At 66.6% G+C, this 14,656-nt stretch overlaps 2 protein-coding genes across 3 annotated transcripts; both read left to right on the forward strand.

The window, feature by feature from the left end:
• The first annotated feature begins 229 nt into the window (after positions 1 to 229).
• On the forward strand, positions 230 to 9,766 carry NAPA (NSF attachment protein alpha). The gene is made up of 11 exons (XM_064141271.1): positions 230 to 402; positions 1,548 to 1,627; positions 1,710 to 1,826; positions 3,109 to 3,155; positions 4,048 to 4,125; positions 5,745 to 5,800; positions 5,910 to 5,994; positions 6,622 to 6,726; positions 7,472 to 7,540; positions 8,961 to 9,011; positions 9,355 to 9,766. Exons 1-11 carry the CDS (start codon positions 305 to 307, stop codon positions 9,454 to 9,456), a joined length of 888 nt encoding a protein of 295 aa, XP_063997341.1. The 5' UTR covers positions 230 to 304; the 3' UTR covers positions 9,457 to 9,766.
• Positions 9,767 to 10,410: 644 nt separating this feature from the next.
• On the forward strand, positions 10,411 to 13,843 carry KPTN (kaptin, actin binding protein). Of its 2 annotated transcripts, XM_064141269.1 has the most exons (5): positions 10,411 to 11,193; positions 11,836 to 11,918; positions 12,815 to 12,899; positions 13,199 to 13,253; positions 13,424 to 13,843. In XM_064141269.1, exons 1-5 carry the CDS (start codon positions 10,983 to 10,985, stop codon positions 13,665 to 13,667), a joined length of 678 nt encoding a protein of 225 aa, XP_063997339.1. In that variant the 5' UTR covers positions 10,411 to 10,982; the 3' UTR covers positions 13,668 to 13,843. The 2 variants fall into 2 exon arrangements, with proteins under 2 accessions (XP_063997339.1, XP_063997340.1); XM_064141270.1 differs by lacking the exon at positions 13,424 to 13,843 and having other exon boundaries at positions 10,415 to 11,193; positions 13,199 to 13,257.
• Positions 13,844 to 14,656: the final 813 nt, after the last annotated feature.

Raw genomic sequence — 14,656 nt, forward strand, 5'->3', positions numbered from 1 at the left:
GCGGGGTGAGGGCACGGTGTGTGGGGGGGAGCCGCTGGCCAATAGGAGGCGCTGCTCTGAGTCACGTGATCGGGAGGGGGCGGGGGGAAGCCGCCGGCCAATAGAAGTCGCTGTTCGGAATCACGTGACAGAATGGGGCGGTGGCCACGGGCCGGGGGGGAGCCGGCGGCCAATAGGAGCCGCTGCCGGGGGTCACGTGGCGGCGGCGCTGGGCGGGGCCAAGGCCGCGGCAGGCTCCGGGGGCGGCCCCGGGGCGGTGCCGGCGGCGGCGGCGGAGGAGCAGCAGCGGCTGCGGGCGGCCGCCATGGACCAGGCCGGGAAGGAGAAGGAAGCTCTGCAGCTGCTGGCCGAGGCCGACAGGAAGGTCCGAGGCTCCCAATCCTTCTTCGCCAGCCTCTTCGGGTCAGTGTCCGCCCGCACCGGGGCTCGCCGCCCGCGGGGGAGGGCCGGGACGGGCTCCGGAGGGGCCGGGAGGGGATGCGGAGGGGGGGAAGAGGGCAGCGAAGGCGACTGGAGAGGCGCTGGGGGCGAGGTGTGGGGAGGGGAGGGGACTTGGGGCCCTGGAGAGGACTTCTGGGGTCCGAAAGTGCCTCCTGGGGGGGTGGGAGGAGGTTGTGAGCCCCTGGAGAGGACTTCTGGGGTCTGAAAGTGGCTTCTGGGGGGGCGGGAGGAGGGTTGGAGCCCCTGGAGAGGACTTCTGGGGTCTGAAAGTGGCTTCTGGGGGGGCGGGAGGAGGTTTGGAGCCCCTGGGGAGGACTTCTGAGGCCCAAAAGTGTTTTTTTTGGGGGGTGGGGAGGAGATTTGAGGCCCTATAGAAGCTGCTCGGGGTCCTTGGGAGGGCTTTAGAGGCCGCTGGGGGTCCCTGGAAGGACCTTTCAGGCTGCTGGGGGTCTCTGGGAGGGAGTTTGTTGCTGGTTGGGGTCTCTGGGAGGGGGTTCGAGGCTGCTGGCGGTCTCTGGAAGGACCTTTGAGGCTGCTGGGGGTCCCTGGGAGGGCTCTGGAGGCTGCTGGGGGTCCCTGGGAGGGCTCTGGAGGCTGCTGGGGGTCCCTGGGAGGGCTCTGGAGGCTGCTGGGGGTCCCTGGGAGGGCTCTGGAGGCTGCTGGGGGTCCCTGGGAGGGCTTTGGAGGCTGCTGGGGGCCTCTGGAAGGACCTTTGAGGCTGCTGGGGGCCTCTGGAAGGACCTTTGAGGCTGCTGGGGGCCTCTGGAAGGACCTTTGAGGCTGCTGGGGGCCTCTGGAAGGACCTTTGAGGCTGGTTGGGGTCCCTGGGAGGGCTCTGGAGGCCGCTGGGGAGTCCCTGGGAGGGCTTTGGAGGCTGCTGGGGGGTCTCTGGAAGGGGGTTTGAGGCCACTGGGGGGTCCCTGGGGGGCTCTAGAGGCGGTTGGGGGCCCCTGGGGGGCTCTGGAGCCCAAGCAGCAGCAGCAGCAGCTCTCCTGCCCTCTCCCCCCTTTCCATCCCTGCAGGAGGTGGGCAGCAGCCTGAGCCCCCTCCCCAGCCCCCCTCTGCCCCCCCTTTGCCCTGCCCTGAGCCTCTGTCCCCTCCTGCAGGGGCAGCTCCAGGCTGGAGGAGGCCTCTGAGACCTACTGCCGAGCTGCCAACATGTTCAAGATGGCCAAGAACTGGAGTGGTAGGTGTCCCCCCCCCTGGGCCCTGCCAGCAGCCTTCCTCCAGCCCCAGCAGCTTCCTCAGCTCCTCCTCCTCTCCCTCAGCTGCAGGCAATGCCTTCTGCCAGGCAGCTCAGCTGCACCTGCAGCTGCAGAGCAAGCACGACGCAGCCTCCTGCCTGGTGGACGCAGGCAACGCCTTCAAGAAGGCAGATCCCCAAGGTAGGGGCCTGGGGGGGGTGGGGGGTGCCAGAGCCTGGCAGCTGGGGGCTGGGGGAGGTGGTGAGGCTGAGCCCTGGCACCTCTGGCATGACCTGACCATGCCATGATGGAGTGGGAAGGGTTGGAGGAGGCCTTGGAGGTCACTGAGGCTGAGCCCTGGCACCTCTGGCATGACCTGACCATGCCATGGTGGAGTGGGAAGGGTTGGAGGAGGCCTTGGGGGTCATTGAGGCCAACCCCTGGCACCTTTGGCATGACCTGACCATGCCATGGTGGAGTGGGAAGGGTTGGAGGAGGCCTTGGAGGTCACTGAGGCTGAGCCCTGGCACCTCTGGCATGACCTGACCATGCCATGATGGAGTGGGAAGGGTTGGAGGAGGCCTAGGGGGTCATTGAGGCCAACCCCTGGCACCTTTGGCATGACCTGACCATGCCATGGTGGAGTGGGAAGGGTTGGAGGAGGCCTTGGGGGTCATTGAGGCCAACCCCTGGCACCTTTGGCATGACCTAACCATGGGATGAAGGAGTTGGAAAGGTTGGAGGAGGCCTTGGGGGTCACTGAGGTCAACTCTTGGCACCTTGGGGCTGATCCCATGGGATGAAGGAGCTGGAGGAGGCCTTGGGGGTCACTGAGGCTGAGCCCTGGCACCTTTGGCATGACCTAACCATGCTGTGATGGAGTGGGAAGGGTTGGAGGAGGCCTTGGGGGTTGCTGAGATCAACTCTTGGCACCTTGGAGCTGATCTAAGCATAGGATGGAGGAGGTGGAAGGGTTGGAGGAGGCCCTAGGGGGTGGTGAGGCTGAGCTGTGGCACCTTGGGGCTGAGCTAAGCAGGGGATGAAGGAGATGGAAGGGTTGGAGGAGGCCTTGGAGGTCACTGAGGCCAACCCCTGGCACCTTGGGGCTGATCCCATGGGATGAAGGAGGTGGAAGAGGCCTTGGAGGTCACTGAGGTCAACCCCTGGCACCTCTGGCATGACCTAACCATGCCATGATGGAGGTGGAAGGGTTGGAAGAGACCTTGGAGGTCCTTGAGGCCAAGCCCTGGCACCTTGGGGCTGATCCCATGGGATGAAGGAGCTGGAAGGGGTCCTTGAGGCCAGCCCCTGGCCCCTCTGCCCTGACTCCATCCTCTCTGCTCCCCAAGGGCCTTTCCTGCCCCTCCAGGGGGGATTTTTCCTTGCTTCCCAATGGATCTCTTCCCTCCCCCCCCCCCCCCCTTTCCCAAGGCACTTCCCAAAGGATTTCCCTCAGCTCCTTCCCTTTGCTCCCTCTCCCCAGAGGCCATCAACTGCCTGCTGCGAGCCATCGAGATCTACACCGACATGGTGAGAGCCCTGGGGGGGCTGGGGGGGGCAGCATCCCCTGCTCCATCCCTGCTGCATCCCCAGCTCCATCCCCCTGCTCCATCCCCAGCTCCATCCCAGCTGCATCCCCAGCTGCATCCCTGCTCCATCCCTGCTCCATCCCTGCTGCATCCCCCAGCTCCATCCCTGCTCCATCCCCAGCTGCATTCCCTGCTCCATCCCCCTGCTCCATCCCCAGCTGCATCCCCAGCTGCATCCCCAGCTGCATCCCCAGCTCCATCCCCAGCTGCATCCCCAGCTGCATCCCCAGCTGCATCCCCAGCTGCATCCCCAGCTGCATCCCCAGCTGCATCCCCAGCTCCATCCCCAGCTGCATCCCCAGCTCCATCCCCAGCTCCATCCCCAGCTCCATCCCCAGCTCCATCCCCAGCTCCATCCCCAGCTCCATCCCCAGCTCCATCCCCTGCTCCATCCCCAGCTGCATCCCCAGCTCCATCCCCAGCTCCATCCCCAGCTCCATCCCCAGCTCCATCCCCAGCTCCATCCCCTGCTCCATCCCCAGCTGCATCCCCAGCTCCATCCCCTGCTCCATCCCCTGCTCCATCCCCAGCTCCATCCCCAGCTCCATCCCCAGCTCCATCCCCAGCTCCATCCCCAGCTCCATCCCCTGCTCCATCCCCAGCTGCATCCCCAGCTGCATCCCTGCTCCATCCCCCAGCTGCATCCCCAGCTCCATGCCAGAATTCCCAGCTCTATCCCCGGCTCCATCCCAGCTCCATCCCAGCATTCCCCAGCTGCATCCCAGCTGCATCCCCCCATCCCCAGCTGCATCCCAGCTGCATCCCAGCTGCATCCCAGCTGCATCCCCCCATCCCCAGCTGCATCCCAGCTGCATCCCAGCCCCCTCCCCCAGGGCCGTTTCACCATCGCTGCCAAGCATCACATCTCCGTGGCCGAGATCTGCGAGGCAGAGCTGCTGGACCTGGAGAAGGTGGGAATGGGGTAGGGAATGGGATAGGGAATGGGATAGGGATGGGAGTGGGGGCTGGGAAGTGGGAGTGGGGCTGGGAATGGGGATGGGAAGTGGGGGTGGGGATGGGAAGTGGGAGTGGGGATGGGAAGTGGGAGTGGGGATGGGAAGTGGGAATGGGAAGTGGGGATGGGAATGGGAAGTGGGAATGGGGGATAGGAAGTGGGAGTGTGACTGGGAATGGGGAGTGGGAATGGGGCTGGGAATGGGAAGTGGGAGTGAGGGCTGGGAATGGGGGATGGGGATGGGAATGGGCATGGGAAGTGGGAATGGGGGATAGGAAGTGGGAGTGTGGCTGGGAATGGGGAGTGGGAATGGGGCTGGGGATGGGAAGTGGGAATGGGGATGGGAAGTGGGAGTGGGGATGGGAAGTGGGAATGGGAAGTGGGGATGGGGATGGGAAGTGGGAATGGGAAGTGGGGATGGGGATGGGAAGTGGGAATGGGAAGTGGGGATGGGAATGGGAAGTGGGAGTGGGGATGGGAAGTGGGAATGGGGGATAGGAAGTGGGAGTGTGACTGGGAATGGGGAGTGGGAATGGGAAGTGGGAATGGGGATGGGAAGTGGGAGTGGGGGCTGGGGATGGGGGTGGGGATGGGAATGGGCATGGGAAGTGGGAGTGGGGCTGGGAAGTCAGAATGGGGGTGGGAATGGGCATGGGAAGTGGGAATGGGGGCTGAGAAGTGGGAATAGGGATGAGGATGGGAGTGGGAATGGGGATGAGAAGTGGGAATGGGGTTGGGAGTAGGGATGGAGGCTGGGAGTGGGGGCTGGGAATAGGAGATAGGAAGTGGGAGTAGGGATGGGGGTGGGAATGGGGCTGGGAAGTGGGAGTGGGGCTGGGAATGGAGGCTGCTTGGAATGTGGGGTGAGGAGTTTGGAGTATGGGGTCAGGCTGTGGGGATTGGGCAGCAGGGGGTTGGGAATTGGGGTCAGGATGTGGGGAACTGGGGTGAGGAGTTGGGAATTGGGGTCAGGATGTGGGAATTTGGGTGGGGAGTTGGGAATGGGAGTCAGGCTTTGGGAATTGGGGTGAGGAGTTGGGAATTGGAGTCAGGAGTTGGGAATTTGGGGTCAGGCTTTGGGCTGTGAGGCTCCAGGTTGGGATTCCTGCTGCTGCTGCCAGGCCTCAGGGAGGCTCTGACCTCACTCTGGCAGCTTCCTCCCTCCCTCCTCCTCCTCCTCTTCCCTCCTCCTCCTCCTCTTCCCTCCTCCCTCCTCCTCTTCCCTCCTCCCTCCTCCTCTTCCCTCCTCCCTCCTCCTCTTCCCTCCTCCCTCCTCCTCTTCCCTCCTCCCTCCTCCTCTTCCCTCCTCCCTCCTCCTCTTCCCTCCTCCCTCCTCCTCTTCCCTCCTCCCTCCTCCTCTTCCCTCCTCCCTCCTCCTCTTCCCTCCTCCCTCCTCCCCCTCCCCTGGCACCTCCTGTGGCAGCAGCAGGCAGGGCAGAGCCTCCCCCAGAACGGGCAGCAGGAGCCAGAGCTGTGCCCTGGCACCGCAGATGGCAGCGTGGGTGGCTCAGGGCCTTGCCTGGCATCCCTGGCACCAGCCCTCCCCTCCCCCCCTTTCCCCTCCCCTCCCCCCAGGCCATTGCCCACTACGAGCAGGCTGCAGATTACTACAAGGGAGAGGAATCCAACAGGTACCTGCTGCTGCCTGGCACCACCCCCCCCTCACTCAGTGCCAACCCAAGGCTGGCACCCTGGGGGGGAGGGGAGGGCACTGCTGGAGCTTTCCTGCCCCCCCTGCAGCTCTGCCAACAAGTGCCTGCTGAAGGTGGCAGCCTATGCAGCTCAGCTGGAGCAGTACCAGAGGGCACTGGAGATCTATGAGCAGGTCAGGGGGCACCTCGGGGGGCACCTGGGGGGGGTGGGGGGGGTGCTGTGCCCCTCCCAGAGTGGCACAAAGTGGCATTTGACCCTCCCTTGCCAGTGCTGCCCTCCTTGTGCCTCCCAAATGGCCCTTGGAGTGCCCCCTCAAATGCCTCTCCTTGTGCCCACTCAATGCCCTTCCTTGTGCCCCCCCAGTGCCCTTCCTTGTGCCCCCCTAATGCTGTCCCAGTGCCCCCCCAGTGCCCTTCCTTGTGCTCCCCCAATGCCTCTCCTTGTGCCCTGTCAATGCCCCCCCAATGCCCTTCCTTGTGCCCCCCAATGCCCCTCAAATGCCCCCCCAATGCCCCCCCCAGTGCCCTCCCAATGCCTCTCCTTGTGCCCCCCCAATGCCCTTCCTTGTGCCCTCTCAATGCCCCCCCAGTGCCCTTCCTTGTGCCCCCCCCCCTCCAGTGCCCCTTTTGATGCCCCCAAATGATCCTTCCCCTCCCCCAGAGGGTCCCTTGTGGGCAGCAGGTTGGCACCTCCCACCCCCAGCCCCTCCTTCCCTTGCCCCTCTTGGCCATCAGGTGGGCACCTCCTGCCCCCCATGCCCCCAGTGATGCCCAAGCCCCCCTGCTTGTGCCCCCCCCAGGTGGGCACCATGGCCATGGACAGTCCCCTGCTGAAGTACAGTGCCAAGGAGCACTTCTTCAGGGCTGCCCTCTGCCACTTCTGCATCGACATGCTCAATGCCAAGGTGGGCACCAGAGGGGCACCCAAGGGCTCCTGGGACCCCCAAAGGGCTTCTGAGGGCATCAAACGGGCACCCAAGGGCTGCTGGGATCCACAAGGGGCACCAAAGGGGCACCCAAGGGCTGCTGGGACCCCCAAGGGGCACCAAAGGGGCACCCAAGGGCTTCTGAGGGCATCAAATGGGCACCCAAGGACTGCTGGGACCCCCAAGGGGCACCAAAGGGGCACCCAAGGGCTGCTGGGACTCCCCAGAGGGCACCAAAGGGGCACCCAAGGGCTGCTGAGGGCACCCAAGGGGCACCCAAGGGCTGCTGGGACCCCCAAGGGGCACCAAAGGGGCACCCAAGGGCTGCTGAGGGCACCAAAGGGGCACCCAAGGGCTGCTGGGACTCCCCTGAGGGCACCAAAGGGCACCCAAGGGCTGCTGGGACCCCCAAGGGGCACCAAAAGGGCACCCAAGGGCTGCTGAGGGCACCAAAGGGGCACCCAAGGGCTGCTGGGACCCCCCCAGGGGGCACCCCTGGGAGGCTTCTGCCTGTCTGGGGCCTGCTCAGCATCAGCTCCTTCCTCCTCCTCCTCCTCCTCCTCCTCCTCCTCCTCCTCCTCCTCCTCCTCCTCCTCCTCCTCCTCCTCCTCCTCCTCCTCCTCCTCCTCCTCCTCCTCCTCCTCCTCCTCCTCCTCCTCCTCCTCCTCCTCCTCCTCCTCCTCCTCCTCCTCCTCCTCCTCCCGGTGCCCCCCCGTGCCCGCAGCTGGCACTGCAGAAGTACGAGGAGATGTTCCCTGCCTTCTCCGACTCCAGGGAGTGCAAACTGCTCAAGGTCAGCCCTGCCCTTCCTCCCCCTCCTTCTCCTCCTCCTCCTCCTCCTCCTCCTCCCTTTTCTCCTCCTCTTCTTCCTCCTCCCCCTCCCTTCTTTTCCTTCTCCTCCTCCTCCTCCTCTCCTTCCTCTACTCTTCGTCTCCTCTCCCCACTCTTCTTCTCCTCCCCCTCCTTCCTCCCCCTCCTTCCTCCCCCTCCTTCCTCCCCCTCCTTCCTCCCCCTCCTTCCTCCCCCTCCTTCCTCCCCCTCCTTCCTCCCCCTCCTTCCTCCCCCTCCTTCCTCCCCCTCCTTCCTCCCCCTCCTTCCTCCCCCTCCTTCCTCCCCCTCCTTCCTCCCCCTCCTTCCTCCCCCTCCTTCCTCCCCCTCCTTCCTCCCCCTCCTTCCTCCCCCTCCTTCCTCCCCCTCCTTCCTCCCCCTCCTTCCTCCCCCTCCTTCCTCCCCCTCCTTCCTCCCCCTCCTTCCTCCCCCTCCTTCCTCCCCCTCCTTCCTCCCCCTCCTTCCTCCCCCTCCTTCCTCCCCCTCCTTCCTCCCCCTCCTTCCTCCCCCTCCTTCCTCCCCCTCCTTCCTCCCCCTCCTTCCTCCCCCTCCTTCCTCCCCCTCCTTCCTCCCCCTCCTTCCTCCCCCTCCTTCCTCCCCCTCCTTCCTCCCCCTCCTTCCTCCCCCTCCTTCCTCCCCCTCCTTCCTCCCCCTCCTTCCTCCCCCTCCTTCCTCCCCCTCCTTCCTCCCCCTCCTTCCTCCCCCTCCTTCCTCCCCCTCCTTCCTCCCCCTCCTTCCTCCCCCTCCTTCCTCCCCCTCCTTCCTCCCCCTCCTTCCTCCCCCTCCTTCCTCCCCCTCCTTCCTCCCCCTCCTTCCTCCCCCTCCTTCCTCCCCCTCCTTCCTCCCCTTCCTTCCTCCCCTTCCTTCCTCCCCTTCCTTCCTCCCCTTCCTTCCTCCCCTTCCTTCCTCCCCTTCCTTCCTCCCCTTCCTTCCTCCCCTCCTTCCTCCCCTCCTTCCTCCCCCCCTTCCTCCCCCCCTTCCCTCTCCTCCTCCTCCTCCCTCCCCTCCCCCCTCCTTTTCCCTTTCTCCCTTCTCTCCTCTTCTCTTCCTCCTCTCCCTCCCTCTATTCTTCCTCCCCCTCCCCTTCCCCCTCCTCCTCCTCCCCCTCCTCCCTGGCCTGGGCTCCCATCCCACTCCCACCGAGCAGCTCCTGCCCCTCCCCCCCCCCTTCCATCTGCTCCTGAGGAGCAGCCAAAGCTGAGGGGGAAGCTCCTTCCTCCCCCACCTTCCTCCTCCTCCCCAGGGGGCCTTCATCTCCCTCCTCCTGCCCTGGGAGCCTTCATCCCCTCCTCCCCCTCCTCCTGCCTTGGGAGCCTTCAGCCCCTCCTCCCCCTCCTGCCCAGGGAGCCTTCATCTCTCCCCTTCCTCCTCCTCTTGCCCTGCAGAAGCTGCTGGATGCCCACGAGGAGCAGAACCCTGACGCCTTCACCGACGCCGTGAGTGGTGCCAGGGCGGGGCCAGCCCCAGCAGCCTCCTGCCCCTCCCCCTCCCTCTCTCCCCCTCTCCTCCCCCTTCCCCCTCCCCTCTCCTCCCCCTTCCCCCTCCCCTCTCCTCCCCCTTCCCCCTCCCCTCTCCTCCCCCTTCCCCCTCCCCTCTCCTCCCCCTTCCCCCTCCCCTCTCCTCCCCCTTCCCCCCTCCCCTCTCCTCCCCCTTCCCCCCTCCCCTCTCCCCCCTCCTCCCTCCTTCCCCTCCCCCTCTCTCCCCCTCCCCCTTCCTCTCTCCCCCTCCCCTCCAGCTGCCTCCTCTGCCTCTCTCCCCCTTCCTCTTCCTCCCCCCCAGGTGAAGGAGTTCGACTCCATCTCCCGCCTGGACCAGTGGCTCACCACCATCCTGCTGCGCATCAAGAAGACCATCCAGGGGGAGGAGGAAGATCTACGCTGAGACCCCGACCCCCCCACGGCCCCCACGACCCCCCCACGGCCCCCAGGACCCCCCCCACTGCCCCCCCCAAGCCCCTCCCCGGTGCCCTCCTAGGGCCAGGACCATTCCCAGCTCCTCCCTTCCCCTTCCTTGCCTTGGCTCTATTTAAGGTGTAAAATACTTCCTCCCCCCCTCCCTCCCCCCCCCCCCCCCCCTATTTTTGCTTCCTGGGGGGGGGGGGAGGTCCTCAAATGGGGGTCGCAGAGGGGGGGCTGGGGGTGGGTCGCTAAATTGGGGAGGGGGGAGGAAGGAAATGAGGAGGAGGAGGAAGGCTGCATGCTGCTGGGGCTGGAGGCAGATAGAAGCTTGCATTGAGAGGAGCTGGGGGGGAGGGGAGGGGAGGGGGGGGGGGTGTGGGTGAGGGAGGGGGGTGGGGGGAGAGAGACCCCCCCCAGTCCTGCCCCCCCCCCCCCCGCCCCCTCCTCAAAATAGCAACGGGAAAATAAAAAGCTTCAAAACAGCCTCAAAGAGCTGCACTGAGCCCCCCCGGGGACCCCTCTCCCCCCCCCCCCCCCCCCCCCCCCCGAGACCCCGACCCCTCCCCCCCCCCCCCCCCCCCCGGACCTCTCCCCCCGCCCCACCCCCCCTCGAGGACACCTTAACCTCTCCCCCAGACCCCTTAGTCCCTCCTCCAGACCCCCTAACTCCTCCCCCCGGACCCCCTAACTCCTCCCCCCGGACCCCCTAACTCCTCCCCCCAGACCCCCTAACTCCTCCCCCCAGACCCCCTAACTCCTCCCCCCAGACCCCCTAACTCCTCCCCCCGGACCCCCTAACTCCTCCCCCCAGACCCCCTAACTCCTCCCCCCGGACCCCCTAACTCCTCCCCCTCGGACCCCCTAACCCCCACCCTAAAAGCCCCTCCCCGCCCCCCGCCCCCCCCCCCGCCCCCCCCCCGCCCCCTGCATTGAGCAGCTCCGGGGGCGGAGCCACCACCGGAACCCCGCCCAGGGGCGGAGCTCTACCCCAGATGCACGGCCCCAAAAGAGGCGGGGTCACGGGGGAGGGGCGGGGCCAACCGTGAGTAGCCCCCACCCAATGGGCGTGGCCTCATGCCGCACCGCCCCCTCTGGGTCGCAACGTCGCAGCCGTGGTGACGTCAGAGCTGCGCCGCGGCCGGAAGGACCCAAACCGGAAGGACCCAAACCGGAAGGACCCAAACCGGAAGGACCCCGACCCTAACCGGACCCTTCCCCAACCCGGAAGGAGTCCTCCCGGAACTCGAGAGCCTCCTCCCCTAAGCCGGAAGTGCTCTTCCCTGAACCGGAAGTGCCTCCCACCGAGCCGGAAGTGCCCTTCCCTGAGCCGGAAGTGCCTCACGCCGAGCCGGAAGTGCCCTTCCCTGAACCGGAAGTGCCTCCCACCGAGCCGGAAGTGCCCTTCCTCGCCCCCGCAGCCTCCTCCGCTCCGTCCCCAAGGCCCCTGCGGGCTCCGGGGGCTGCCCCCGGCCGCGCCTGCGTCTCGGAGCCCTCCCCGGTGCCGGCGCCATGGCAGGTCGGTGCCCGCTGGTGGAGGACAGCTTCAGCCGTTTGGCCTCCCAGAGCAACGTTTATGGCCTGGCGGCGCTGCAGGGCCGGGACGGCCCCGCGGGGCTGCTGGCGGCGGCGCTGAAGGGCAAAGTGGTGGAGTTCAGGTACCAGGAGCTGCGGCAGCGCCTGCGGCCCGTGGCCAGGGAGCTGCAGTTCACCTACATCCCCGGTAGGGGGGGGCCGGGGGGGGGGCGGGGGGGGGCAGAGGTCATGAGAAGTCTTTGGGAGGGGTTCGGGGGGGACAGGGGAGGAGGTTTGGGGGTCCAAAGGTCATGGGAGGGGTCCCAGGGAGGGGATTTGGGGGGGCAGGGGTCGTGGGGAGGAGTTCGGGGGGGGGCAGGAGAGGAGGTTTGGGGTGCAGAGGTCAGGGGAGGGGTCTAGGAGGGGTCCCAAGGAGGAGTTCGGGGGGGGGGGGGGGGGCAAGGGAGGAGGTTTGGGGGTCCAAAGGTCATGGGAGGGGTCCCAGGGAGAGGTTCTGGGGGGGGGGCGGGGGTCGTGGGAGGGGTCTAGGAGGGGTCCCAAGGAGGAGTTCTGGGGGGGGGGGGCAAGGGAGGAGGTTTGGGGGGGACGGGGGGGGGCTGGGGAGAGGGTCCAGAGGTCATGAGAAGTCTCCAGGAGGGGTTCGGGGGGGGTCCAAAGGTCATGGGAGGGGTCCCAAGGAGGGGATTTGGGGGGGGGGCAGGGGTCGTGGGGAAGGGCGGGGGGGGGAGGGTCCTGGGGGTCGTTGGGGAGGGTTAGGGCTAGGGGGGGACCAAGGAGGTTTTGGGGAGGGGTCTCTGACCTGCCCCCCCCCCCCCCCTCCCCCCAACAGTGGACGCTGAGATTGTCTCCATCGACTCCTTCTCCAAGCCCCCCCCGCAGCGGGGGCTGGTGGTTGGCATCACCTTCATCAAGGTACCCCCCCCGCGGCCCTGCAGGGGGCGCCCGCGGCTGGGCTGGGGGAGGGGAGAGGGGAGGGGAGGGAGGGGAGAGGAGGGAGGGGAGGGGAGGGAGGGGAGAGGGGAGGGGAGGGAGGGGAGAGGGTCCCCAAGCTGCCTCCCCCGTGGGGTTTCCAAAGCTTTTCTCTCTCTTTGCCCTTCCCTTTGCCTCTTTTCTTCTTCTTCCTTCTTCTCCCTTCCCTCTCTCCTCTCTCCTCTCTCGCTCCCTCCCCTCCCTCTCTCTCCTCCTCCCCCTCCCTCTCGCTCTTCCCCCCTCTTTTCCCCCTCTCTCCCCCTCCTCTCCCCCCTCTCCCCTTCCTCTCTCTTCTCTCCCTCTCTCCTCTCTCCCCTTCCTCTCTCCTCTCTCCTCCCCTCTCTCCCTCTCTCCCTTTCTCTTCCTCTCACCTTCCACTCTCTTCTCCTCTTCTCCTTCTTTTGCTCTCCTCTTCCTTCTCTCTTCCCTTCCCCACCCTCTCTCTTCCGGTCCCCTCCCCTCTCTTCCCCTCCCCTTTCCTTCTCTTCCCCTCCCTCCCCTCTCTTTTCCCCTCCCCTTCCTTTCTATTCTCCTTCCTTCCCCTCTCTCTTCCCTTCCCTCTCTCTTTTCCTCTCTCCTCCCTCTCTTTTCCCCTCTGCTCCCTCTTTCTCCCCCTCCCCTTCCCCTCTCTCTTCCCTCCCTTCCCCTCTTTCTTCCCTCTCTTCCCTCTCTCTTTTCCTCTCCCCTCCCTCTTTCTTCTCCTCCCTTCCCCTCTCTCTTCCCCTCCCCTCCCCTCTCTTTTCCCCTCCGCTCCCTCTTTCTTCCCCTCCACTTCCCCTCTCTTCTCCTCCCTTCCCCTCTCTCTTCCCTCCCCTCCCCCTCTCTCCCCTCCCCCGCAGGACTCCGGGGACAAGGTCAGTCCTTTCCTCAACATCTACTGCGACTACGAACCAGGCTCTGAGTACGACCTGGACTCTGTGGCACGTGAGGGAGACCCCCCCGGGACCCCCCCGGGACCCCCCCCCGAGGCCAACCCCTCTGGGACCCTCCCAGGGGGGGGCTCTGTTTGTGGGGAGGCTTCCAGCTCCTCTCCCTCTCTCTCTCTGCTCACTTCCTTCTCTTCCCTCTCTCCTCTTCCCCTTCCCTTCTCTCTTTCTCTCTCTCCCCTCCCTTTCTTCCCTCTCCTCGTCCCCTCCTCCCTCCCTCCCTCTGTCCCTTCCCCCTCCCACTCCCCCTCTCTCTCTCTCCCTCCCTCCCTTCCCCCTCCCCCTCCCCCTCTCCAGAGAGCTGCCTCAACCTGGAGCTGCAGTTCACTCCCTTCCAGCTCTGCCATGCCGAGTGAGTGCCTCCCCTCCCCTCCCCCCTACGGCTCTGGGTGCCCCTCCCTGCACCCTCAGGGTCCTTTGGGTGCTGCCTCTCACCCTGAGAACCCCTCCCCGGGACCCCTCCCCCTTCAAACCCTCTCCCTGCTGCCTCCCTCCCTCCCTCCCTCCCTCCCTCCCTCCCAGGGTCTGCGTGGGAGGCAAACTGGAGACAGTTTTCCTGCTGAGCGGCAACGACCCCGCGGTGCACCTCTACAGGGAGGTAAGGGAGGTCTCCCCTGCCCCTCCTCCCCCCCTCCTCACCCTCTCCTCACCCCCCCCGACCTCCTCCCGACCCCTGCCTCCCTCCTGCCGCTCTTCCTCCTCTCCTTCTCCCTCTCCCCTTCCCCTGCTCCCTTCCTCCTCCATTCTTCCTGCTGCTGCTTCCTAACTCTGCTGCCTTTGGTTGTTTCTTCTCCCTCTCCCTTCCCTCCCTCTCCCTCCCCCCCATTTCCTTCCCTCCCTCTCCTCCCCACTCCATTTCCTTCCCTCCCTGTCCATCTCCACTTCTTTCCCTCTCTCCACCTCTGCCTCATTCCCTCTACCCTCCCCCCGCTGCTTCCTTCCCTATCTTCCCTCCCACTTCCTTCCCCCCACACTTCCTTCCACCCCCTTTGCTTCCCACTCCCCTCTCACTTCCCTCCTCTCCCCCCAACTTTCTCTCCTTCCCCCCCTCGCTTCCCTCCTCCCCCCACTTCCCTTCTCCCTCACTTCATCCCCCACTCCCCCTTCCACTTGCCCCCCACTCCCCCTCTCACTGCCCCCCTGCTCCCTCCCTCTCCCTCCCCCTGCCTCACTCCCTCTCCCTCCCTCCCTCCCTCTGCCTCACTCCCTCCCTCTCTCTCCCCTGCCTCACTCCCTCTCCCTCTCCCTCTCCCTGCCTCCCTCTCTCTCCCTCCCCTGCCTCACTTCCTCCCTCTCCCTGCCCTGCCTCCCTCCCTCTCCCTGCCCTGCCTCCCTCCCTCTCCCTGCCTCCCTCCCTCCCTCTCCCTGCCCTGCCTCCCTCCCTCTCCCTGCCCTGCCTCCCTCCCTCTCCCTGCCTCCCTCCCTCCCTCTCCCTGCCCTGCCTCCCTCCCTCTCCCTGCCTCCCTCCCTCCCTCTCCCTGCCCTGCCTCCCTCCCTCTCCCTGCCTCCCTCCCTCTCCCTGCCCTGCCTCCCTCCCCCTCCCTGCCCTGCCTCCCTCCCCCTCCCTGCCCTGCCTCCCTCCCTCTCCCTGCCTCCCTCCCTCTCCCTGCCCTGCCTCCCTCCCTCTCCCTGCCTCCCTCCCTCCCTCTCCCTGCCCTGCCTCCCTCCCTCTCCCTGCCTCCCTCCCTCCCTCTCCCTGCCCTGCCTCCCTCCCCCTCCCTGCCCTGCCTCCCTCCCTCTCTCCCTGCCTCCTCC

This window comes from Pogoniulus pusillus, unplaced genomic scaffold (assembly GCF_015220805.1).
Source record: "Pogoniulus pusillus isolate bPogPus1 unplaced genomic scaffold, bPogPus1.pri scaffold_226_arrow_ctg1, whole genome shotgun sequence".
NCBI classification, from domain to species: domain Eukaryota; kingdom Metazoa; phylum Chordata; class Aves; order Piciformes; family Lybiidae; genus Pogoniulus; species Pogoniulus pusillus.